This window comes from Tenrec ecaudatus, chromosome 4 (genome assembly GCF_050624435.1).
Source record: "Tenrec ecaudatus isolate mTenEca1 chromosome 4, mTenEca1.hap1, whole genome shotgun sequence".
Taxonomy (NCBI): domain Eukaryota; kingdom Metazoa; phylum Chordata; class Mammalia; order Afrosoricida; family Tenrecidae; genus Tenrec; species Tenrec ecaudatus.
In genome coordinates, this window is record NC_134533.1 from 102,895,547 (window position 1) to 102,923,326 (window position 27,780).

The 27,780-nt window shown below is 40.7% G+C and overlaps 1 protein-coding gene across 9 annotated transcripts in view; it reads left to right on the plus strand.

Moving 5' to 3' along the window:
* The window catches only part of GRIA4 (glutamate ionotropic receptor AMPA type subunit 4), a 446,712-nt gene that overhangs the window by 356,004 nt on the left and 62,928 nt on the right, over positions 1-27,780 (plus strand). For 8 of the 9 annotated variants that reach the window (XM_075548742.1, XM_075548736.1, XM_075548741.1 and 5 more), the window contains exons 5-9: positions 565-618; positions 10,031-10,189; positions 17,572-17,739; positions 19,646-19,750; positions 27,666-27,776. In XM_075548742.1, coding sequence (XP_075404857.1) covers positions 565-618; positions 10,031-10,189; positions 17,572-17,739; positions 19,646-19,750; positions 27,666-27,776 — 597 coding nt within the window. The remainder of the gene's footprint in view (positions 1-564; positions 619-10,030; positions 10,190-17,571; positions 17,740-19,645; positions 19,751-27,665; positions 27,777-27,780) is intronic. The other variant, XM_075548744.1, reaches the window with a different exon arrangement.

Genomic DNA, 27,780 nt, shown 5'->3' on the forward strand with positions numbered 1-27,780 from the left:
TGAGTGGGTAATTGAGGTGTTACCTGCTGTTGCTAAGTAACGTTGAATCGATTCCGACCCACATTGAGCCCATGACCAACAGAACAAAGCCCCGCCCAGTCCTGTGCCATCCTCACAGTGGTTCCTGTGACTGAGCCCATGGTGGCAGCCACTGCGAATCCTTCTCCTTGGGGCCTTCTTGTTTTCTAGAACTGCAGGCAGGAGGTGTGACAAATCCTGAACAATAGAAATACAAAGTAAATCTCCAGCTGCACCGCAGTGAAACTGTAGAGCATTGACGACAAAGAGAAGGTCTATAGTCAGCCAGAAAGGAAACCTGAGCTGCACTACATTACCTTTGAAAAGACCAGTGATGTTACCAGATTTATGTTCACTATAAATCATGTACAATAACAAGAAGTACCTTCCACTTTAACTTTTCCTTAACGTGGTTCATACAGTTATCCGAATTAGAATAAAGTATTTTCTTATCATTGTTTAACATTGTTTCTCGATATTCTATTTTTTTAAATAATGATGCAGAAAAGTTAAATTGGTTTTCTTTTCTTTTTTATGTTTTTACAGATTGTAAGTGTTGGGAAGCACGTGAAAGGCTACCATTATATCATTGCAAATTTGGTAAGAACTCTTTATTTTCTACTTTTCATATGAATTGAACTTTATTTGAACAGTGCCTTGAAATAATGCTCCAAGAGAGGGTTAGGTGACATTATTTACTAAGATTTTTTATATATATAACAATATCAATAGTGATAAATGACCATTGTGTTTCTAAACTAGAATTCAACATAAATTGATGCAGATCATTTTGATCCTGGCCAGAGTGACCTTTGCAGCAAATTATAATATCATGATGCTTACTTCTTTGTAGTGTCGCGTATCAAATAAAATTGTGGCTATTTCTCTCTCGAGAAGACAAATGCTGGTTTGTGGACAAAGACTGCCAATATATAGAAGTACTATAAGAATAATCTACACTGATGAGCCTTGTTCTCCAATTTTAAGAATGACAAAATTGAAATGATTTGTGTAAGCATGTCTTTCAAATGTGAACAATCCACTTTTTAAAAATTATGTCATCTTGTCACATATTACATGCAGTTATTAGACAAGATATATGCATTATTATGAAACCCTTCAAAGTCTGAGGCCAGTGCTTCTGAATAGCTTAGCAAGACTCACTACATCTCTGTTATTAACGTTACAGTGCAGGAAAAACTGACTGTGGAGAGGAATCCCTCTCTTGTTTGATTAGAGAACCAACTGCCCCCAGCGCTTCTTGTCTAAAGTAGTTTATCCTATTGAAGAAAGTTTCTATTCGCTCCCTCCACACATTTTTGTAGTAAGTATTTTGAGTTTGAAAGGGTTGAAGTATTCAAAAGAAAGTCCAATCCATCTATTCTCATGTGGCAAGGGCTCCGTCATGCTTTAAGAAAAGAATCCACCATCTTTAGTGAACTGCACAGTGGAGATTTTAATATGCAACAATGGACTGAAAATGACCATTGTATTATTTTTTCAGTAAAACCTAATCATGCTAATTCTAATGGGGTCTCATGAAAATATTAGGAACCTTCTTTTCCTTTTGAGTTGAGTAGACCCATGGTCTTTGCGTTTCGTAAAACCAGGGCCACTTTGCTACTTGGTCTTTGTGTTTCGATATGTTTTACAAAATCCTAAATCTTGTAACTATACTATTGCCTGTGTTAATATAACTAATACATTTTGGTATTAATGTATTAATCATTATAGAAAAAGAAACCTCTGTTTATGCGATGTCTGTATTCATAGTACCATTGAGATTCTAATTACTTACTTTTTATTATAAAATCATCGGTCTTCACTATCCTTTTATTTGAACTGATAAAATTGAGGTGAGAAAAAATTCAAATTTTATTGTATATCATGCCAGAAATGTGTTACTGATATTGATAACCAAAATGATAACCCAGTACAAAATAGAAAGATGTCATAGTTATACACACAAGTATCATGGCTGTCAGAAAGAGTCCTAAAAGATATTTAACATATTTAACTATCTAAATACTTATAGTGGTTAAGTAGCAACATATGAAGTAGGGAAACATTTTGCTGGTGTCAGGGAGTAGAACCATTCTTCTTACTAGAAACAAGCAAGGCTTTGTCGTGTACACATGATATATGTGCAGTGTGTCGCCCTGCTCCTCTGTCCCTAAGGAATTGCAGTTGCAGAAGCACAGTGGCTCTTGTTTTATTGAGGAAGTCAACAACTACTTCTTAAAAGCTGTGTGCTGAAGATTCACAAATTTAAAGTAAGAACAGAATTAGCCCCAAAGAAAAATTATACCAACAGTAAACTTAATGGTGAAAGACATCATGGTTTTCCCTGAAGGTAGGAACAAGACAAGGCTGTGCCCCTCATCATGTCTATTGAACAGGCAAGAAATATCCATTGGAAAATCTAGATTGAGGAGGAATAATATCTTCTATGGAGCACATTCTTAAAAGTCTAGTTTTAAAACTCTACACACGTAAACTCTCCAAGCCCCACAGGGGCACTTCCGCTCTGACTTGCAGGCGCATCGTGACTTGAAATCCGCTCCGTGACAATGGCGGAGTGCGGTCTTCATATTAGAAAACGTGTATGACTTTCCTAGGGTTGCAGGACACAAAGGAATGAACGTACCAAACATTACATTTGTATGTCCTGGCAACCGGCACTGTGACAGTGAATGACTCCATTTGTAACTGCAATTTATCATTAATGGCAATTGCTACTGAACTGACTTTCTAAGACGAATTGAACGGTGGTAGTAAGTAAGCATTGGCTTTTAAAATAGCAACTCTTAATGACTACTGGTGGCTATAACCACTCCAGAGTTTTCAAATATTCCTGAGTCACAATGCTCCAACCAAAAGTCACAAAAAGGAAGGAGGATCGAGCTTTGGTGGCACAGTGGTTAGGCATCTGACTGCTAACCAAAAGGTTGGTGGTTTAAACGCACCAGCTGCTCTACAGGTTAAACCGTACTAGTCTGCACCCATCAAGACGGTGGTCCTGGAAACCCTGTGAGGCACTGCTAGTCTGTCCTACATGGTTGCTGTGAGTCTGGATCTTTGGCATAGAGTTCGGTTAGGTTTTGTAAAGGTGAAAGAAATTAAGATACAGAGTAAAGCGATTGGTCTACCTGAAGGCATCTATTTAGTAACTACATGATAGCTAGAACCTACTACACAAAATTTGCCGCCTAGCATAATTTTACAAGCGTACAATGACCCTGTTAAGATTTTACCATCTTGGTGGTGCTGCTTTATTTTTTGTTTCATCTCTGCTGTACATGTTTTCCCACTGTCTACATAGAACAGGTTTGATTCCATGATCTTATTTTCTTCCCTTTTTAATTTTTAAAAGATGTTCAGGGAAACACCCCCCCCCCACACACACACACACATTCTATTTGAGATTTCCTCTGTTACCTGCATCCTAGCTGTCTTAATGTCTTAGTGGACTTTGACATTGAAATGCAAAACACCGCACAAATGTTATCTAAATGAAACAAAACAATGGATGAATGACCTTTTTTTAAAAAAAATCTATGATGTGAGGGGCTAATTAGAAAGAAAAGGCCTTATTGATTCCTACTCCTAATGACAGAAGTCATCATCAGGATATCTGAAGCTTTATAACTTATTAAACACTTCCTTAGCTCCTGGTGGCTATGGCATTTTTTTAAAAGGTAGAATGCACGCTTTCGTGGAAAGTAATTCATCACTGCACAATGTGAGCACCATAGTAACGGTATTCAACAAGGATAAGCCTCTGCCTGACCCACCCTGCCTTCAAGGACATTGTTCATTTATTCACCTACCTACTGATTTCCTGGGAGGTACGAATTGTTAAGTCCTGGATGACACCTGGAAGGTTGGATGTTCAAACTCACCCAGAAGGTCCTTGAAATCAAGCCTGGTCATCTGCTCCAGAAGGGTCCTGTCTTGGAAACTCCACTGGGCAGTTTCACGCACCCCAAATGGGAGAGCTGTGAGTTGGGACTGACTGGGTGACAAATAACTACACCAACATAGCGGGGGTTTTTTTTCAAGGCTGCCCCAGGACTTGCAGTTCCCCAATATTCTCGGAGTAAAAATTGAAATCAAAATGATCACAGAAGTAGCTGTTTCCAAGGAAATGGCTTCAAGGCCTAGAGCCTATGAGATACGAAAGGAAAAGTATCAGCTGTGCTGAGACACACAGATCTAAAATTAACTCATCCTCCTGCCACTTGCTGAAATGGTAACTCAAAGGCTTTGTGAGGCCGACTGGATTGTGTTGCTGGTTGTTGTTTCCTTGTACTTTGACAAAGCATGGTAGCAAGGTGGAATCAGAGAACCGCAGGTGGATATTTGTCTACTAGACTGCGCATGGGAGGATTTATCAGATGCCTGCGTGTCTTACAATGGTGACATAATGCTCTGAAACAAGGTTTGGCTGACCCTCTGTTTCAGCTACAGCTGAAAGAAACAGTAATAGCAACAATTAGTACCGAAAACAATACCTGAGGGACTGAGGCTCTTAGAAAACATTGGAATCACTCGCTAGCCTGTGGGTCAGCCATAGACTCCGGCAGGAGCAAAAAAATATTCAACTGACATTTTATTAGCCAGAGATTGATGGACAATACTTTTCCCATTTCAAAAACACAGATTCACTTTCTGGTGTCTTGGTTTTTTTTCTCAGGGAAGTGAGAATGTTACTGATGAGCTGTCAAATTAGCTGTCACATAATAGGCATGAAGTAAATATCTGCTGAGTGAATTAATTAATAATAGCTGTCACTTATTGAATTACAGCTAGATGGTTGTAGCTTTAGGAATTTCTATTTGATTCTGCAGGTAGGAAACCAGAGGCTAGAAATTTACTAAATTGAACTTCACTCTCTGTTGTTGTTTGTTTGTTTCAGGGAGCTTTTTCCCCCCACATGGTCTTGTCTCTCCTAGGAATTCTATGCTAATTAGCAAAATTAAAAAGAACTCTGTGTCATATTACATAGAGGGAGAAAAATGTAAACTCAAGACACAGAGTTGTTCATTGAAATCTTGATTCTATTATGTGTGTGCTAGCTGATCTTAAATAAGAGGATCCTGCTCATAATGTTGGTTGTGAAGACTAACACGAATACCCAAGGGCAAGTACAAAGGTATGCTCACGGGGCTCCTGCTCTTGCACATCTGGGTTGATTACCAACAGGTCAAACACGTCCCCAATCAGTGGACAGTTGCAGACGAGTTCACCCAGGAATGTACTTCTGTGGTCTCATGCCTTCAAAAACGGTCCCTCAGAACAGCGTCTTCCACAAGAATCTTCGAGGTCAGTTAAATTCAAATCAAAGGGATCAGATCAGAAGATTACGGCGACTGTGCTTTGGAATCCCAAAGAGGGTATCGTATAGCTTTTCTCCCATCAACCCAACAAGGGCTTGTGATGAAGAAGTGTTATGAAAACTGAAAACTGCATTTGAGGAAACAAAAGCCAGGGAAGCAGTGCGAAGGAATTTTCCCTTCACCACAATATGCCTGCTTTTTCCACCAGAGGAGCAAGGACCATCCTCTGAACATTTCTTCGGGAAACATTACCCAACCCACCCTCCAGGCCTCAGCTTACGCTGTCCGGATCATGTTTGGCCCCCTGAGAAGAAAGAACATTTCCAAGAAACAGGGTTGAGCCCCTCAGGATGACGGCGTTGCCCTTCTGACAATGTATCCACTAAAGGGCAGAGAATCCTTAGGAGAGTTAGACAGATGTAAACACACAGTTCCGAAATGTATCGACTGGTTTGATAATTGTCTTTAATAAAGGTTTCTATTTTTATTGTAGCAATACTTTTGTACTTACCCTTGGATATATAATGTGTGTGCTCTGTTGCTCACAGGTCTTGCTTCACAATAAGCGTAACATTGATATTAACCATTATGGTAACCCACAAGACTGTCAGCAGCAATTCTGCTTAGTTGCCGGTTCATTTCTTCCTAAACAGCAAAGGCCAAAATGTGTATGCATTGCCTTGGAAGGCAATCTCTTTCATTATAATAAAACAGAAAAAGTCAAAAATTATGGTTGAGAAACATCAAGAAATGTAGTTAACCACAAGTGTCACTCTCTTCTCCCGCCTGTCTGCTCACTGAAACCTACCGTAACCACAGTCACTGTCGTACATGTTACTTACACCAGCAAAATGAGAAAGAAAAAAAGAATAAAACATTTTCCCTTAGTGCCTCAGTACAATTCACCATATTCACACTGTTAATTAAATCTTACTAAATCCTAAGAAAAATGAAAACAAACCAATTACAGATGTCATGTCAAGCCCCAGGGAGCCCAGGTGGCACGGTCAGGTAAGCATTGGACTGTTAACTAGAGAGTAAGCTGTTCAAACCCACCAGCCACTCCACAGGAGTAAGACGAGGTTGCCTGCTCTGGTAAAGATTTACAGCTTCAGAAGCCCCATATAGTGTTGTTATGAGTTGGAATCTACTCAGTGACAGTGGGTTTGGGCTTATTTTGTACCAAGCCCAAACATACTGTTGCCCAGTGAGTTCTGGCACAGAACAAACCTAACTAGCATTTCAGAGATTGTACATCTTTACCAGAGCAGGCTGCCTTGTCTTTCCCTCCCAAGCAGCCAAATGCCTACTTCACATCGTCACCAAGATTCTCTCTCTCTCTCTCTCTCTCTCTCTCTCTCTCTCTCTCTCTCTCTCTCTCTCTCTCTCTCTCTCTCTCTCTCATACACACACACACACACACACACACACACACACACACGCCATGAATGAATTGGTCAATATTCAACCGCTTAAGGAGGGAGCATGTGAGGCAAAACCTTAGTACCTAGGGAAGAAATCAAAATCAAAAGAGCCCTGTAAACATTGGTGGAAAATAAGGCTCCAGGAATTGATGCAAAGCCGATTGAAATGCTTCAAGTTGATTCAACACTACAGGTGCTCAATTATCTAGCCCCCCCCCCCAAAAAAATTGAAGACAGCTACCTGGACAACAGTCTGGAAGAGATCCGTATTTGTCCCCATTCCAAGGAAAAGGCATTCAATGGAGTGTGGAAATGATCAAACATTCTTATTAATATGAGGAGAAAGATGGGGATTCCTGCTCCCACAGAGTTAAAAGAAAGAAAAACAATGCAATGTCATTGTCATTGTGTCGATTCTGACTCATGGAGACCATATAAGCCTTATAGTCTAAGGCAAGGTAGAACTGACCTTGTGATTTCTGAGACAGTAACTCTTCATGGGAGTACACAGCCTTGTCTTTTTCTCACTTGGAAGCCCACAGGGGCCCTTGTACTCTGGCTGCTAATCATCTTCATGGCAATGAGTTGGGTTGGGGGTCATTACTATCCCATGCATAATTCAAATATAGTATATCAAAAAAGCAGCAGTTCATCAACAAGGAAAATAAAGACAGATTCGGAAGAGGAGTGGAACCAGGAATATCCTTGCTCCCAGGAGATGGCTCTTGCCTGAAAGCATTTGCATCCCCCAGAGAAGTTTGTTTGTGTTTTGTTGACTGTGCGTAGGAATTCCGTGGTGAGGCTCATACCAAAATAGGGATGACATTAATAGGAATGGCATTTCCAAAACACTTCAGTGTACTCGTGTGGAAGATGTACCTAGACCAGGAAGTAATCATTCCAACGAAACGGGATGCTGAATGATTGAAAATCAGCGAACGTATGTGTCAAGATTATATCCTTTCACTATATTTATCCAATCTGTAAACTGAGCATAATTATCTGAGAATCTGGACTATATGAAGAACATGGCATCTGAATCATAAAGCATTTCACAACCTGACACAGACTGGGGACAGACACCACCTTTCTTGAAAGCACTTACAATGAAGATCAAAGACGTCCGCCTTCAGGATGGATTGCAACCAAACTCACTCTGTGCTGACCCATAGCGGCCCACTGTGGGTTTCCAAGACTGTAACTGTCTATGAAAGTAGAAAGCCCAGCCTTTCTCCCATTCAGGTGTTATGGTTTTGAACTGTCAGTAATCCAGATTTCAGACCAGTGTGTAACCACGATACCACTCAGGCCCTAGGATTACAACTCACTATAAAGAAAAAAAAGAATCCTCAAACTGGACCATCAGACAACACTATGATAAATGGAGAAAAGATGGAAGTTGTCAAGAATACTACTCAGATTCACCATCAACACCCAAGGAAACAATAATCAGACAATGTATTGCATTGGGCCAATCTTCAGCAGAGACCTCATTAAAATATTAAATAGAAAAGATATCACTTTGAGGACTGAGGTGCACTTGAGCCATGTCATTATATTTGCAGTAATCTCATAGGCACGTGAAAGTTGAACAATAAATAAGGAAGACTGAAGAAGAACCAATATATTTGAATTATGGTCTGGCAAAGAGTACTGGTTACACCATCAACTGGCAGAAGAGCAAACTGAGTCATTGCTCCTCTGAAGCAATAATGGTGATATTTCATCTCTCATACTGATCAGGGGGGACCAATTAGGACATCTTATCAGGACCAGTCAGGTACTAATTAGGACAACATGTCAGGAGAGACCAATCATCTCGTTTAGGAAAGTGGAAGGTCAGAGAAAAAGAAAAAGACTTTCAACCAAACAGATGGACAAACTGGCTGCAACAATGGGATCAAACCTCACAGTAACTGAGAGGATGACCCAGTTTGGTTCTGTTGTGTGAAGTAGCTCATGAATATGAGTCATGCGCAATGGGTTATGTGTGGGGCTGCTAACCATAGGGTCAGCAATTCAACCCCACCCGCAGCTCCTCGGGAGAAAGGGGAGGCTTTCTGTCCCCCCACCCCCACCCCAGAATTGACTTGATACCTGTAAGTTTGGTTTGGGTTTAGGTTATACGTTGGAACCTATTCAATAATGACATGTGTTTTAATGTACACATGTGTGTGTGTTTTATAGTTCAGTTTTCTCTAAGCCAGTACCATAGGCAATATTAATTCATTTCTCGAATATGTTTTTGTCCGCTACGTGATACTGTTTATTTTATAATTTGCATTGTGTGCATATTTTTGCAAGACACCTTTAAAACATACTAGAAAGGGGAGCCCCATATAAGTCGAATTAGAGAGCTATAAAGGGTGCTAGATAGATGGAAAGACAATAAATATGTGCAAGTAATTATATCCTATCCTCTCAGTTTCCTGCCTCCACCTTGTGGACATGATCTATTTTCCTCCCCCACATGAGTCACTGAATGATTTCCCTTGCTCTATTCTCTTCTATTGTTTTATTTTTGTTTTTTCTTGCACAAGTGGTGTAGTGGGTGATACATTGGGCTGATAATTGCAAGGTCAGCAGTTTAAAACCACCAGCCACTCCTCGGGAGAAAGACGAGGCTTCCTACTCCCCTGAAGATCTACAGCCTAGGCAACCTCAGGGGCAGTCCTGCTCTGTCCTATAGAGTCACTATGATTCAGAATTGACTCCCTGGTAGTGAGTTTTGAATGAAGGATGATGACTGAAGTAATGAGAGCATTTGCCTCCTCTGGGTTACATTGCCAGTTCTTCTGTTTTACAGCCTTTTGTAATGAAACTGAGACCCTAAAAATACTCCTACCCATCACAGATTCAGAATACAGAAATATGTTGGAATTATCTATATATAATATGCCTTTCCACATATCCATTCCAGACTGAAATTGGGCTCTCAACAGACTTTTTGATGTTATCATATTTCTCTTTTACGTGCCTCTGTGTTTCATAAAAGGCACGCAGGAAATACGAAATTGAATGACAGTGATCTGGAAACATTTCCCCCCATTTTATCCTTTTTCATATATTGGATCTGAGCGACAGAATTTAATAACAAAATTAGCATAATTGGTTTCCACCTCTTTCTAGCAAGTTCTGTATTAGAAATCTATTTAGATGTACATGTTGATTATTAATTTGTTCCTATTGAAAATTGAAGTGTACATAACTAACTGAACTTTGAAAAAACCTGTCACATTGATTTTATAGGGGTTTAAAGATATTTCCCTTGAGAGATTTATACATGGTGGTGCCAACGTTACAGGATTCCAGTTGGTAGATTTCAACACACCTATGGTAACCAAACTGATGGATCGATGGAAGAAACTGGATCAGAGAGAATATCCAGGATCTGAGACTCCACCAAAGGTATGTATTAGTTATCTATTGATCTATCAATCAGTCTATCGGTGTGTGTGTTTTATTCAAGTAAATGTGCAGTATGCAATTGTTCCTATCAGGTAATAGTGTAGCATTAGAAATAATAATTATCTGCACAGGCACTAAGTAATTTCTACATTCCTATATAAAAGAGTAGATTTGTTAGATTACTTCACTTAGGTTGCTATTAGTATTTTTATTTTGCATAAAATGTTATTGAAGAAAGAGTATGCTCTGTTAGTCTTTTTTAACTTAATACTTCAAATAGGAGCAATAATAAGTATATTTTGCTTTCATATTACATTCACAATGTGACTTAGAAAATAAGTAGGTCAATCTGGAAATTGGTAGACATGCAAACTGGACAAGGTTCTGTAAAAGGCATTATTCAAATTTACAATACACGGCTAGATTGCTCAATTTTTCTGACAAACATCTCAGAGGTTTTCTATTCAATTTTCAAATGAAGTTGGTGCATTTCTGAAAATAAAATGACTTTCATAGGCATTATGTAAATAGTGGCATGCTTCTAAAATCCAAGCTTAGTGGTTTACTTGTGTTTTTATCATCTACATAATAATATCATCATTAACAAACATTTGTTCTTCTCTCACTGGTAAGGTATTGCAGCAAGTTTTTCAAAGGATAATTTGGAAATACAAGCCTAGAAAAACTACTAACTACGAGTAGCCCCAGGTCTTTCATTTCCTAAGTAAAAAATCTCTGACTGGCTATGTTTCCCCTCTGTAATGTACGAATTTAGCTGGTCATACAATCTTCATTATCCTATAAATGTGTGGACCTTCAGAATATAATATTTATGTGCTATACACTCAAATTCAACCCTCTGATTTTATAGATTCATATCTATAAGTTATTAGTTGACTAGCCTTGAATCAGACACTAGTTCCATGAAATGTCCAGGATGGAAACATCGGTTCATGTCTTAGGCAAATACATCTCCCACTATATTCCCCCACTCCTCAAGCTTCAAAGCCAAAACAACAACAAGCGAAACAAAAACTCTCAGATTCACTGCCATCAAGTCGACTCTGACTCGTAGTAATCTACAGGACAGAGTCGCACTGCCCTTTCCATTTCCAGGGCTGTGAATCTTCACAGCAGCAGAAAGTCTCATCCTTCTCCCATGGAGTGGTTGGTGGGTTTGAACTTCTGACCAGGTGGTTAGCACTTCAATTACTTCATAGCCAATTACACCACCATGATCCAAGCTTACATAATATATATCAGACTTATAAAAAGCCACATTTTCAAAATGCAAATTATCTTCAGAACAAACATTGGACTACTCGCCAAAACACGCACCAGTTGCTTCCTGGGCGAAACATAAGGTTATTTGCTCCTATAAAGATGTACAGCCTGTGTAGGGTCCCTGTCAGTCAGAATTGACTTGATGACAGTAGGTTTGGTTTGGTTTGGTTTGGGTTGGGTTGGTGTTTTGAGTCCCTTTTGCCTGCAAGTAGTTTCAAAGATAAAGCATTCCTAAAACTGAGAGAACTGCAGTGTGTTTCCCTCATTCAATCCTGACTTTATGCAAGGCTGTTATTGCTCTTTCTGTTTCCCGTGATAGAATACCTCATGTCCTCTTCCGTCACATCTCTAATTAGTCAGCACTCCTTCTGTGACCATCTCTTTAACACCTTGTTCCCCAATGAGCTTTAGATTTAAAAAGGGTTCCAACCTTCGTGACACTGTTCTCTAGATCCATGGAGTTATCTTTCATTTTAGAGAGAATAACAATGTACAATTAGAATGTTGCCCCTGTAATTCTCCCATCTGGACACAGCAGTGCAGTCAGACCTTCACTTTTCTGCCTTTAGCGCACTCCGGTGTCTACTGTTTTATATGCAACCACCCCCATGGTTAAGTAGAAGGTCAATGAGAAAGGGGAAGACCAGCTACAAGATGTATTGACATGACGGCTGCAACCGCGAGCCCTAGCATAACAGTTAAAGTTAGTGCGGGGCCAGCCTGTCTTCTGTCACAATTGACTCAGCAGCACCTAATTATAACAACTGGACTTGCCATCATTTTTGACATGTTGCTTTTTCATCTCTGAGATTCTTTTATTGGATTATTTATGTTTATCTCCCAAGCAATAGTAAATACCATGACTGAAAAATATAAATATATTCCTATGTATAATTCTCACATCTTTCACATTTCTTAGGATTTTTAGGTCTTCAGTGACCATTCAAATTAAATTTTACTTGAATTGATTGCTATCTTGACCAATATTAAAAGCACAACTTCAGATTTTGACACTTCCCTGCTTTAAACAAGCAAATGCTCTACAGTAAAGCTCCATTGTATGGGCAAAACAGATCTTTGCATCTGCATGTCCCTGTGCCTCTCGGTCCTCTTTCCGATGCTCCAGCAAAACTGAAATGCCCTAAACTTTTCTCAGAGCTTTCGTGCTCCATCGGTGGAAGTCTTGCCTTTCATGTGGAAGACCCAGTTCATATTCTGGCCAATGCCTGTGATGGCTGTGGGTAGAAGTTTCTATGTTTCCCTGATTCTGAATAGATCTCAGAGCTTCCAGGCTTACATGGAGAAGGAAGAAGGATTTGGTTATCTACTTCTGGAAGCCAGCCAATGAAAAGCCTCTGAGTCCCAATGGCCCAATGCACAAGCAATTATAAGCACAGCCCAGGAGGGGACAATGATTCATTTTATTTTCCATTCATCTGACTCTATTCTTTCTCTTCTTCTCAGCTACGCTCTACCTTCATTTCTGCCTGTTCAAATCCAGCCATCTCCCAAGGTTTTATCACTAATTTCAATCTCTCTATGGAGTTTTGTCACTCTGGTGTATGTGACCTTTTTTCTTCTGTAATGTCCGTAATGATTTAATTTTATAAACCCCTCACCATGAATTAATGTAGTTATAACACAACTTTGCTGCAGTACTATGTGTGTCTTTGGGGCAGTGCGTGTCGATGACTCACTGTTGTTTTAGCTGCATGAGTCCTGACCAATGTCCAGTTCAAGCTCCAGTGTTCAGGAATGATATGACATCATTGCATCCTTACGATGGCTACAGGAGACAGTCTTTATTATCTTGAATCTTTGGGGTTGGTTCTGTTTTTAAGTTCTTTCACTGAAGAATGAGTGGCATGTCCTCATAAACCTATGAGTATCAAAATTAGAACTCAGCATGTTTCTTTTCAAAGGTGTGCTCTTTCTAATGAACTGTGACATTTACCTAACTCTGTCTTATTATCTACAACCTCTGGCAAACAGGAATTGCCAACATTCTGAGTACTTGACAAAGTGGGAAATAACTGTATACCAAAATCTAGTTTTATCCTGCCCCAAGATAAAATATTTCTTTACTAAGCCCTCTCAAGATCCCTCTAGAATTGTGTGGGTATGAATATGACTTTCTGGATGGTAGCATAAAAAGACAAGTGGGAAAGAACTAAAGCCTCCAAAAAGGTAGAAACAGTTTAGCCTGCAGGTTCTTTCCACCTGTGAGCTCGGGGACTTGTTGAAGTCCAGGTTCATTGACTCTGGCTGAATATCCTCTTGCTCAGCCTGTCACTGCTCTGTGTGATACCTGTTCTTTTGTCTACTTTCCTTGTTTTGTGACAATGAATGGACATCTCAAACACAGCAAGTGTTGTTTTTTTTTTGTTGTTGGTGCATCTTCCTCAGCTTTTCACTCGTGAACAAGGCCCCAGTGTTCTCTTGTTCCCATTCCCAGCTCTGACAGGATAGCAACGCATTTCTCTCATCCATTTCGCAAGTCGCTCTCTATTTCTTGCTGTTCCTTAGCCTCTACTAAGGAAATTGAGCAGTTTTCTCTGCTAAAGGATGATTCCGTTCTGGCTGAGGAGAAGGCATATTAGTCTTTTGTATTGCGCCTTGTTTAAATGAACCACCTGTTTCCTTCAGTCACCCTAACTTAGTTCGGAGGGAGACTACCTATCCTTCAGTCTGTTTTTGTGAGTGCATTTTTGTGAGCTTTATGAAAAAGAGCAACTGTTTATTGAGAAAACATCCCAGCCCAGTCCAGATCAAGTCCATAAGTATGATATTAGCCCCTATTTCCAATACCAGTTTATAAATTCCTTTTCAGACTCACACGAATGCAGGAAGAACACAGGCCAGTGGGTGCAAAGTCTTGTGAAGGACCTTGGTGCTGGCAGGGGTCTCCACATGGCTCCTCCAGCTCCAGGGCTCTGGCTCCATTGGTGTGCCTCCATGTGACTTGTCAGCAGGAATGTCTAACAGAGAGTGTCCCTCACCTCCAGGGAGGAATACAGGAGTTCCCAGAATGCTCAGGAGAAGGCCATTCCCCCACAGAGACCTTATTGGCTATTACCTGATTGACAGGCTAGACTCCACCCCTTCACAAGCTGACCAGAGATTATGTAACTGCCACACTAAGTTTGCTATCGCTTTGTCAATTTTGTTGATACTTTCAAATTACCAACTTATTGCTTTGTTGATATTTTTCATGGTTTTTCTGTTTTCTGTTTCCTTTATTATTTTTTAATCATTTTATTGGGGGCTCATACAACTCTTATCACAATCCATACATACATCCATGTGTCAAACACATTTGTACAGTTGTTGCCATCATCATTCCTAAAACACTTTCTTTCTACTTGAGCCCTTGGTATCGGCTCCTGGTGCTTTTAAGGTACATGCCCCTCTTAAATCTTTTTGATAAAAGTTTTTCAATTAAGCCCTTTACTGGAAAAATATAGGATCTTTATTAAAATGTATTTCCCTCTGGGTACATAAGCAAGTGTGAAAAAAAGCTGATGGTGCCCGGCTATCAAAAGATATGGTGTCTGTAGTATTAAAGGCATGAAGGTAAACAAATGACCATCTGGCTGAGAAGTAGCACAGCCCACATGGAGGAAGCACACTAGCCTTAGTGATCACAAGGTGTCAAAGGTCAGGTATCAGGCATCATCAGAACAAAAAATCATATCATTGTGAATGAGGGGGAGTATGGAGTGGGGACCCAAGACCCATCTGTAGGCAACTGGACATCCCCTTACAGAATGGTTCCAGGGAGTAGACGAGCCATTCAGGGTGCAGTGTAGCAACAATGAAACATACAACTTTCCTCTAGTTCCTAAATGCTTCCTCCCCACCTACTATCATGTTCCCAATTCTACCTTACAAATCGGGCTATACCAGAGGATGTACACTGGTACAGATAGAAACTGGAAACACAGAGAATCCAGGACAGATGATCCCCTCAGGACCAATGTTGAGAGTGGCGATACTGGGAGGGTAAAGGGAGTATGGGTATAAAGGGGGAACTGATTACAAGGATGTACATATAACCTCCTCCCTGGGAGATGGACAATAGAAAAGTGAGTGAAGAGAGACGTCTGACAGGGCAAGATATGACAAAATAATAATTTCTAAATTATCAAGGGTTCATGAGGGAGGGGGGAACCTGGAGGGAAGGGGGAAAATGAGGACCTGATGCCAGGGGCTTAAGAGGAGAGCAAATGTTTTGAGAATGATGAGGGCAATGAATGTACAAATGTGCTTTATACAATTTATGTATATATGGATTGTGATAAGAATTATATGAGCCCCTAGTAAAATGATTTTTTTAAAATGTAAATCCCTCATTGGATATGATGTATTAGTCTTTTTCTCCCCTGGAAAATGGGGCACTGTGCCTGACAGCAATGTTGCCTACATTTACTGTCCACAACTGGAATTTCAAATTTTCTTTCTTCGTTTGAAAGAAGAAAATCAAAGAGGACATTTCCCCCCAGTACCCATAGCTTTGGCTTATAATGTGCAACTTAAATAGAATTCCTGAAAAATATGAAGCTGTGGCTGGCCGTGATTAGTGGTTGGTGCTTCTGCCTTGCTTCAGGAGGATGTGCCACATTCTGCATGCATTTCGGAGTTCTCCGCTCAATCTCTACCGAAAGGTTTCTCTTCTTCCTTTTGGTTTGCAGCTTTAACAAATTTCAGTTTCACTCTGTTTTTCCTTACTTCCTCTCCTAACCTTAATAACTTACTACTAAAGCAGCGGTTCTCAACCGATGGGTCACGACCCCTTTTGGGGGTCAAATGACCCTTTCACTGGGATCGCCCAATTCATAACAGTAGCAAACTGACGGTTATGAAGTAGCAACGAAAATAATTTTATGGTTGGGGGTCACCACAACATGAGGAACTGTATTAAAGGGTTGCGGTGTTAGGGAGGTTGAGAACCACTGCTTCTAAGAGTTCAGTCTGTTTCGCCAGGAGAAGCATGGGGTGATCACCACACAGCAGAGGGTCCGTCCTTTATTTCTCCACATTCAACGACTATCTCTGTGCAATCCTACTTAGCACAGTGATTGACAGCAGCACGGTGGCTGAATAATGCCATTTTGAAACTTGACTTTCCATTTCTAAATAACATCAGACTTATTCATTCCACTGGGGGATTGAACAAATATACAAACTTCAAGTATATATATATATATATATATATATATATATATATATATATATATATATAAAATCTTCTAAACATTTTGGAGAAACCCTTCAGGGCTCAATTACAGTGACGGAGTGGAAGGCAGGTTGTAACAGTGCCGCACAAACTTGGAAGCACTGTGGGTAAATCCCTTCTGGTCTTGTTATCCCACTTCTACTTTAGGTTTTATTCATATAAAATTACATTCCTGTTTAATTATTTGAATTCTTCTCTTATTCACCATCCAAATATTTCAATCAAGGAGGAAGTTATTTGGGCCAAACACATGCAGAAGATGAATTAGTCATTTATGTTTTTCTTTAGCTGTTTATACTTTTATGCAGCAGGGAAACCTTGGCGCATCTGTAGTTCCTTTTTCTCTCAAGCTTTTCACATCTCCTTGGATAAGAATATACATGCAAAGGGTTCTACACCTTGAAATCCTAACTGATGGAAAAATGTTTATTTAAATTTCTATGTTCCAGAGTGTTTTCTTCTCTTTAAATTGGGATGGTACGATGTGGCTTGCAGCTTCAGTAATCAACTAAGAATAGAAATTGTGGATCTAGAGTAATTGCCTTTCAGTGATTAAACCACCATTCAGTCAGATAAAAACAGTGGTAAATATGTTCAACTACTAGTTGAAAGCTGAGCTTCAGAAGACAGGTGAGGTGGCCTGTTCCAGGATGATTCCACAATGATTAGTGTTGCCAGCCCATTGGGGCAGTTTTACTCTGACATCCAGGGTTGCTACGGGGAGGAATTTACTCCGTGGCAAAGAGCCAGACAATGCTGCGTTATGACAGAAACCATAGATTATCTTTGGTGCCTGATATGGTTTAATATTCACTTTAAAATTGCTTTAATATGTACTCTAAAATTGTTTTTATTTGGTCAGTACACCTCTGCCCTGACTTATGATGGAGTCCTTGTGATGGCCGAAACTTTCCGAAATCTTAGGAGGCAAAAAATCGATATTTCAAGGAGAGGCAATGCTGGGGATTGTCTTGCAAATCCTGCTGCTCCCTGGGGTCAGGGAATTGACATGGAGAGGACCCTCAAACAGGTAGGGATGACTTTATTAAGTTCCAATTATTGCATCTTGGTTAAGGAGCATGTTCAAGTAGAAAATGTTTGTAAGCATACTATATTACCCATTGTCAATTGTCAATTTAGCATATCAAATCATTGCTCACCTTTGAGACATTTTCTAAATAGAATATAGAATTGAATCCTGATGCGTATATCTCATGTGGATGCAAAGTCAAGATAAGCTTAGTTACCTGCATTAATAAATTACTCCAAGCCTCGGTGGCAAGTCTCAAATTACTCCAAGTCTCAAAACAGCAAAGAGGGCCGCAAAAGATGAGAAAAGGGGTGGAATTGAAATAAAATTCCTAAAAACGCCGTATGTACTGGACCAGTTGAGACTTGGGGATCCCCTGGACTATCTCCCGGAGTCTACTTGAAGTCTGAAACAAAATATCCCTTGAGGTCAGCTTTTAGCTAAACACAGATTGACTCACAAAATAAAGAATATCACCTGGGAGTCAGGAGATCCTTTAAGAAATCATCTCTAGGAGACCAATTGATGAAATATGACTCTGTATCAAACATGAGAAATGAAGAGGGCAAGGAGACCACAGTACTAAAAAATGGTGCCACCAGAATGGAATGAGTGAAAAATGTAACCAATATTATTAAAGAATGTGTGTCGAAATTATTCAACAAAAACCTAATTTGCTGTTTAAGTTTTCACAGTAAAATGGCATTCAAAACCACAAGGGGTGTTGCTCCCGCTCACAGACTAGAGGAACGGGGACACTGGGACACTGATCATTATAAGCACTCAGGAGCCAGGCTGGCAGACAGCCACCTGCTGGCACACTGCAAAGGGAAACAGAGACTTGTGGGAGGTCTGAAAATCACCGTTACATGCCTTGGCCAATAGTGAGACATGTCGTGTGTGTGAACACGCATTGGTCACAGTCACGTAGCTGTTGCTACCCACAGAGGCTGAGGAAGCACTGTCCTGCTCTAAACTCAGAATGCAGAAGGACTGTCTATAATTGTACGGTAAATACCATAAATGAGTATTCTTTGTATTGCCTTAGTACCTTGCATTAAGTAAGTTTCTTAGTTCAGTCTCATAGTTATATTAATACTGTTTTGCAAATGACTAATGGAATTTACATATAAAATGTTGATATTATATTTTAAATATTCTAAAATGCTATGGGTACAGAACTGAAGTACAAGCTGGTTAAAAGGGAATGTGGAGTAAAATATAGGTGAACATTTCATTGTATCAATTTCTTAAACAATAAATTTGCTCTACAATCTGGTCTGAGCATCGGAGCTGTCCTGGTGGTGAGGGGGCAATGCGTTGGGCTGTGGACCGCAAGGTCAGCCATTTGAAACCACCAGCCACCCTGAGAGAGAGAGACTGGGTTTTCTACTCCATAAAGAGTTAGAATCCTAGAACGCCCAGAGACAGTCCGACTGGTTCCATAAAGTCACTATGAATAGGCATCGGCTCAATGGCTGTGAGTTTACTTTTATTTCGTTTTGTTGTTGGTTTTTGGGTTTTTTTGGTTTTTCTTGGAGCTGGAGAGCTATTCAGTTTCTTCTGTGTATGTATGGACTCACTGACAAATAGCTACAAATAAGCCACACATACTCCTATGACTGCAAGCAATACTCTAATATTGAAGGATTCTGTTAGTTAACTTTACACCTTTATGTTAAAAAACCATACAAAATATAGTCCTATTGCTGTCATATAACAGAATTGCTACACAATCCTTTGATGTTCCTCCTCCAGGTTTTATCCCAATCACTCAAGTACCTGATGGTTTTTAGAGTGATTTGACTATAGTTAGGAGTTCCGCATTCGCCTCGTGGATACAGTGGAGATTTCTATAAGTGAAATGATAAATGAGTCCATGTGTGTGCTTTCCTTCTACTCGCAGGTTCGAATTCAAGGGCTTACAGGGAATGTTCAGTTTGACCACTACGGACGTAGAGTCAACTACACCATGGATGTGTTTGAGCTGAAGAGCACGGGGCCCCGGAAGGTAAGCTCCAGTCAAACTGAGAGGAAGAAGGTCCTCTTGTCTTAATTTGTAATTTGAAAGGCATGTGGGTCAAATAGAACTGAATATTCATCTCTCTGCCTCTCGCTGGCTCTCTCTCTCTCTCTCTCTCTCTTAAATATGAGTACTTATAATTAGGACGATCTTGGTAGTCTGTGCTGAGTGAGTTCCTGTGTCATACTAACTGACATTTAATGAAGCCTAAGTCTAAAACAAATTAATTTATGCAGAGTTTATGTTATTTATTCAAAATGAAAGAAATTTTTAAAAGGCTTAGCAAGAAAACTAGCTCACCCATGCACACAAAATGTATTACTCTGCACCAGACCTCAGAGTGGAGGTAGAGACCCAATCCCCTCGACATAATCATTTTGAAATCATTTCAAAGACGATAATTACTTCTATTTGGTGGCCTTGATGAGGACAGGTTAGATGCTGTTGAAGTCAGTCGGCAAGGAGGCAAAGTCAAGTGAGCACTGGAAGGAGGAGGTGGTACAGAAGATGGTTCAGTATATTAATATTAGGCTGAGTAGAGGGAGAAACCCCATCAGAATTCCAACATGAGGAGGTAGTGCGGGATCTAGGGAGCCTTGGTGGACTGTGAGGTAATGTGGAATTATAAAGAGACTTTCTCCCAGTTTTATCTCCCCCAAAGATATGCCAAAAATGAGAGAGGCTGTTTGGCAGCATATGGTGGGAGGTCAGATGCTTAGAGACATCCTCCCTGAAGGCAGGCAGTTGCCAGACTAAGTCTGGTCCCACCACAGGTAGGGCCCCCTCCCTGCTGTGGAGGACAATGGGCTACTGCTGCCTAAAGGCTTGACCATTAGTCTGACACCATACTGATATGGAGATCCAGAGAACAGGTCAAACCTGCTCACTGCATCCAAAGTGAGGCTGCCATCCTGAACCGAGGATCTGCCCATCTTGTCACATGTGTCCCCCCAATCCCTCCCCTTCCTATTGCATATATGTCCCTAGATTGTCCCCCTCTCATGCTGTATAACCCATAGTGTAACCATCTCCTGTGACTTATGCCTTTACCTGTAATTAGTGGGCTTGCACACACCCCAAAGATGTATGAGTCTGGGTTCGCAATAAAGCTCCTCGTTGGCCTCTCTCATCAGCTCCCCCTTCCTCTCCCGTCCTTGCTCCCCTGTTCCCTTTCCCCTTGTCCTCCTTCCCCTCCCCCTGTCTCCCATTTCCACGTGGCCCACCAGGCGGGTTACCATGCTACCATGAAATGCATCTAGCTCCATTATTTCAATCTCTTCTTTTATCTCTCATGTTCTCTCTGACTTTATTATAATCTTCATATATATATATATATATATATATATATATATATATATATATATCCGTACAATTGTGCCTATCGAACCTTCAATTAGTTGTGGGAGATTGGCCTTCCCCCCCACAGCGTAAGCATTGGGTTGCTGATGACAAGACTCAAACACACCAGCCACTCCCAAGGACGCCTAGAGCCTGTGCAGCCTTGAACCTCTGTGGCATCACTGCAACTGGGAATTGACCTAATGGCCGGGAAATGATTGTGTTGCGTCCTGTTGTAGTGTGGTGTGGTTGGTTGGCTACTGACAGCCTGTTAGACTTAGGAAGGTGCATTCCAGTAGTCCGACATCGAATAGGTATTTTTATCAATGGTGCTATACTGCTCATCATCACCATGAACTGGAAGAAAAAAAACAAAACACCTTGCTGCCACCAAGTTGGTTCTAACATCCAGCAGCCCTATTGGACAAGGTCGAACTGCCTCCGGGTTCCTGACACTGAAATTGTTTGCAGAGCAGACACCCCGTCTTTCTCTGAAGAGTGCTTGGGTGTTCCTAAAAGCTGCTCTTGCAGCAGCAGCCTCCCAGCATCCCTGCAGGAAGTGCAAGCTGACACGCAGAGGCTGGGATGCGCCGCTGCTGTTCTGGCCGTGAAACCAGAGGATGAGTTGCTCAAGCTACCTTTTCTGAAAATTCGATTTCTCTAAACCCTTGGCTATTTAAGAAATCTTTCCAAATCACCGCACTCTCTAAAGAACTGTGTGTATAGCGCCAAATTGACAGCAGCAGCTGGAAAGATTCCAGGAAAACCTTGGGGGCAAGGAAGCCGTGTCAATGGTGGACAGACAACTCAGAAAAGGAGGGTGACAACAATGGCTACACGCCTCAGAGAAGGCCGTCCATGTCACTACGCAATACAGGCAGACATTGCCGACCGACCCGGGATGTTTGCCTGGGGGTATTCCCAATAAAGCTCACTGCTGTTGAGTTGATGTTGATTCATAGTGACCCTCGGAGACCGGTAGAACTGCCCTGTGGGGTTCCAAGACTGTAACGCTTCACAGGTATGGAAAGCCTCTTCTCTCCCATGGAGCAGCTGGTGGATTCAAACAGCCCATCTTGCCATTAGCAGCCCAGCGCGTAGTCCACTACTCCGCCAGTGCCTCTCAAAACCAATGACAACATAAGTAAATATTTTTCTAATATTTCCAAAATATCATATACTGCTTTAATATAATAATGACGTCTGTAATTGATGAAATGCCTGCTATGTCCCAGGTATTGTACATGGTACTTTACACAATTTAGTTCTCACCCCAAAACCTACAATATGCCTTTTATTATCTGCTCTTTTCAAATGACACTATTTAAGGTCCAGTTGTTTGTAGTTCCTTGTCTAAGCTCATCAGCTCGTAAGTGACAAGACATAGATTTTAATTCCAATATATCTGACTCCAGATTATCTCCCTATTTTCCACAGCCTTGAATAGACCTTACTCTGAAGAAATTCATTTTCTAGTAAGGAAGAATACGAGTATAATTTTTTTTAATTCCAGGTGACAGTGAAAGAGCAGGCACGGGGATCGTCTAAAGGTGGAGAAAATATGTCCAGTCGGGGAAAATAAGTCACAGGAGGCTTATTTAAAGTTAGTCAGGAAATTTGAGGTAAAGTTCATAGACATGGAAGAGGCAACGTCCAAGGAACGGCTAAGGGCAGCTGCGAACAATGGCAAAGGCTCTCGGAGTCCGCCGCTCCGATCGATCCTGTGGGTGTGCTTCTGGATGGGGAGAGAGAGAAATGCGAGCCAGCAAGGAAGCCAGCCTTCATTGTACAGCCTCCTCGTCAGCGTTCCCTTGGGTGCTGGTGGTTAGCACCTGGAAGGCTGGAACATCTCTGATCCGATCTAGGAGGGCAGGAGAGAGGTGACATCTGGGAAGCCACAGTCCATGTCCAAGGACTCTGCCTTCAGCAGAAGGAGCCAGGCTCCCCAGGACTCTCTTTAACAAAAATTCGGGGGTTGCATGGAAACACCCACTTCACTCAGCACCCAGAGAGCTAAGTGCAAGGAATAAAGGCGCCGTTTTAAGGGAAAAACCCTTTCTTAGCTCTGTATCAGACAAAATACCACGAAAGGGTCTAAAAACAGTGATGGCTAACGGGTGGACAGAAGGAAGACAGGCCTGCCCGGGCCTGGCAAAATTAGCCCTTGAAGAAAAAAAATCATTTTTTAAAAACCAAGATGACCATCTCATATTGCATAAAACTGTACAGAAAGTGAAATGATTCTCTATAAAAGACAGTGTAATGAAAAAGAAAGCCAATGGTAACTAGCAGTGACATCAAGTGGGCTCTTTATAGCATGGAATCATTTCTTGGCCTACTGAACTGTGGTTGTACCAAAAATTAAGGTTATTTTGAGGAGTCAGTTAAAGAATCAGGTGAAAGAGTGATGAGCAGTACATCTTCACACTCGGCTGACATTCATCTAAGACTCCTAGAAGAAATATGAGGTTTAAAATGGTGTAGACTCATCTATCTTCATTTTTCCGAGGCAACGATCAACTTGGGCATACTGTCAGGAATATTAAACTTAAAAATGAGCTACCAGGAGAAACACGATGCTGGTGAAGCCAGGCAATATCTCTGCAAAGCAAGCAATCATTCTTGTAAATTGAAAACTTACCAGCAAGGGAGCTGTCTTTGAAAATAGATCAGCGTCAACCTATCACTTTGCCTGACTTGTGGAACAGGAAAACGGATGGAAAGTCTCATTAAGGAGACGTGAAAGAAGCTCTTTCTGAAGTCTTAGCTCAAAACTGGTACGGGAGAATCTTCTTGTCATTTTGGGGAGGACGCCCCAGCCCTACCATGCTCCAGGAGGAGTGTGGGAGGATCATTTGCTTGGGTTCTAAGAGTTCATAATTGTATGGCATTCATATTCCAGACACTGGAATAGAACATCAGTGTGTATTTTAATGCTTAATCTCACAACAATCTGCATATCAGATATAGTTCCCGTTTTACAGGAAAGTGAAGCTCAGAGGAATGAAATGGTTTGTCCAGGTATATCCAACCAGAAACATGTGGAGCTGGGAAGAATAAAGATCCAGCTAGCTCCATAGCCCCCACTCTTTCTCGGCCACTGTAAAACATAATCAGTCCCAGGGGCCAGGGGCGGGGTTGTGGGGTGTGTGTGTGGGGGGGGGGCGGTGAGGGGCAGTTAACTACATTTTTCTGGACAGATATGAACAAAGCAGCTCTCCGGGAGCCAATTGTGAATAAAGCATAGACTTCATAGGCCTTCGATGCCTAGTCATGCCCTACGTTGAGGCCAAGTTCACCGCAAATATAAAGACGCTTGCTCACGAAGTTTATTATGGTTATATTTGACCACAATTCACCAGGAAGACATCAAAAATGTGTGTCTTTTGACATCCCTTGTCAGTTGAGTGATTTAAATGCTTCCATATATTATGCTCTGGCCTTTAAAAGATTACCTTTCACCCCAAATTTGTCCCTAAAATATGAGAAGAAAACACCAAATTTCTGGCCTGACCAAATGAGATCAGGCATAGGCAAATTTCTTGTTGAATTATAGTAGGTTGTTGAAGAATTAGGGAAAGAATTTCCATGTCATTTGAGGCTTTTAGGACCGAGGTTTAGAATTTCTTTCTTAGAGAGTGATCATGGTGTGGTCTTCCCATCATAAGTCCTTTGCCTATAGGAAGTCTACCAGTAATTGGTCCCTTATCACACAGGCAGCCTTCTTTTCTCTCCAGAATTCCATCTTTCTTTTCTTTTCTTGTCTGAATTGCAAGTCCATACAAGCCAAATACATATAGTTAGGAATAATTTTGTTTATGCTTTTAATATCCCAGCACTTTTATGAATCATTTGTCTTTTGTGGGAGCTTGAAAAGTGAACCCCAGGTCTGCTTTTTAATGCAAAATTCCAAACTCTTGATTCTATCTGGGTACTTTTTCAAAAATGTCTCTCAGAGCCATGAGTTTTCTGTTATGGGAACTCATTAGTAAAAAAAAAAAAATTCTCTCTTCTGGTGAACAGGCTGAAGAAATCTTCAGGGAGGCTACATCTTAATGGAGGACTAAACTGTGAACCCCACTTTGATGTCATATAACTGCCAATAAAAAAGAATATTGACAGAAAACAAGTGGATTTTTATCTCTTTCTTTGAAGCCGTTCCTATCAAAGGGCGGCTTCTTCTGGAATCTGTTAAGTCAGTTAGGTCAACTCCGAAGGTCATGGTTGTTGGTTTCTTAGTCTTCCTAAATGATCTTTTTTTTAAATTAGGAGTTCATACATATATCATATCATTCCATAGTCCAATCACATGAAGAGTATTGTACACTTGCTACCACAATCAGTTTCTCAATGTATTTTTTTTTCCTTCCTGGACTCAGTGACATCATCCCCCTTTAACTGCCACTCCCCTCCCCCAAGTGTCCACTGCCACCCCCCAGAAGCCCTATGCTCTCCCTGTAGGTTCATCAAGCCTGGGTTTCATATACGGAGAAACAGAGAAGCATATGACAAAAATTCAAGAGGGTGACTCCCAATGAGATAACCCATCTGAGATAATCACTAATACGAAGAGCGGCAACAACAAAAATAAAGAAATTGTTGAGAACCACAACAGGCCCAGCATGAATCAGGGGTGGGGGCGGGGGCGGGGGTCAACTGATACGCATTTAGCCATTCAAGTCAGGTTTATCCCAATAGAATTTCTGAAAGGACACAGGATGATCCTTGGGGTTTATTATGAAAAGGCCTTAAGAACGTTTAAAACTGCGTTGGTATGAAAAGGACAGAAAACCTATGCCCAGACATTTTCCCACCATAACCACGCACGCACTCTTTCTTCCCTAGCAGCAAGGACTGTCCGATGAGCATTTCATTGGGAAACCTCACCCCATCCTCCTTTATAGTCCTGACCTTGCCCTTCAAAAGTCTTTTTGTTCCCTAAATGCAAAGAACATTTATAAGAAACACGGTTTGACTCCTGCAAGTGTGCCCCCACTGCTGGTTTGGGGCACAGTGCCATCTGTGAACAGCATCCTGGTGGCGTGCATAGTGGTCACGCATTGCACTGTTAACCACGACTCTGTGGTTCGAAACCCCCAACCACTCCATCAGAGAAAGATGAGACTGTCTACTCCATTGTTACCATTTCACAAACCTACCCTGCCCTACAGGGTGACTATGGGTCAGAATTGACTCAATAGCAGTGAGAGAGAATTTAATGACAAAATTTTTAGGAAATAATTATGAAAAATGGAAACACTACTTTTAGAAGTGAATAGAACTGGGTGCAACCTATGAAGAGAAATCATAGCTTCACTTTTGATATTTTTTAAAGGTTTCTAAGTTTTGTATCAATACTTTTTAACTTACACCCATACATACATTTTATTGGAGAAGTGAGTTTTGTTAACTGCATTAAGAATTTCAAGAAAGATATTTGGCTAATATTAAATGAACCCCCATGTTGTGAACATTATATTTTGCCATAGCATAATGGTTTGGGTGTCATTCAGTCTGAAGCTCTCAATTGTCTACACTAGAGTGTAAGTTCACGAAACATTCAAAACTGGACCCCATCTCTACAATATCAATAATAATAGTTTAATCTCTAAATTTTTGGATGAATTGTCTTTTATAAATATATACATATACATGTATATATACACACACAAATATATATGTGGTATCCATCACAGAATAAACACTCAATGGATAGTGGCTATTATGATTACATAAGGAGCTGTACAAAGCAAAGGGCCCACACTTGTCAAGTATGACAAAGTATTTGTTATTTCTAGATGAGATAATAACGTGAAGATTGGAAACTGAAAAAAATACAAACTTAAATGCATTTTGTCAATGTGGAAACTATCTACCCTTTTATATTTTCTGTCATATTTAACATTTTAGAAATGATCAAAGGGATTGACTTAGCAAAGCCAAACTGACTGTAATCAAGTTGATCAAGTCGTAGAGAACCCATAGGGCAGCGTAGAAGTGCCCCTCTGGGTTCCTGAGACTCTAACCCTTTACAGATGTAGAGGTCCTCATCTTACTCCTTACCTAGTGACCAGGTTATATCAAATTAGGGATTATTCCTAAATTGCTTTCAAAAGACATGTTAGTTTTTCCTGCTTCAAAATATCCTGTATATGTCCCATTTATTAGTCTGACTCTCCCGGACTCCCATACGATTTGTAAGTTTATTGATAAAATCAAGTAAAGCCATTGAGGGGATGATCAGTCCATCTCACTAGAAGAAAGGATGAACACAAAGTGGTTGTCCATCCGCCTCTTTATTCCATTTTGAACCGGCCGTTAACAATATCTTGGCCACTCCATATAAATGGTAAAGTTGCCAGATATCTAAACAAACAATATCATTGCCCAACAAGAAAATTGGCTTATTATCGAGTGAGAAAATGTTTAATCACTTTGCTGTTGTTATTTTTGTTTGCCTCTAAACATTGTTATGTGTGCTTACCCTCTTGTCCTCCTCATTGTTTTAAGAAAGACCAGCGAAGACTCTCAAAACAGATCTCCAAGCATTTTGTTTACTTTGCAGGTTGGTTACTGGAATGACATGGATAAATTGGTCTTGATTCAAGATGTGCCCACTCTTGGCAATGACACAGCAGCTATTGAAAACAGAACAGTAGTAGTAACCACGATTATGGTAA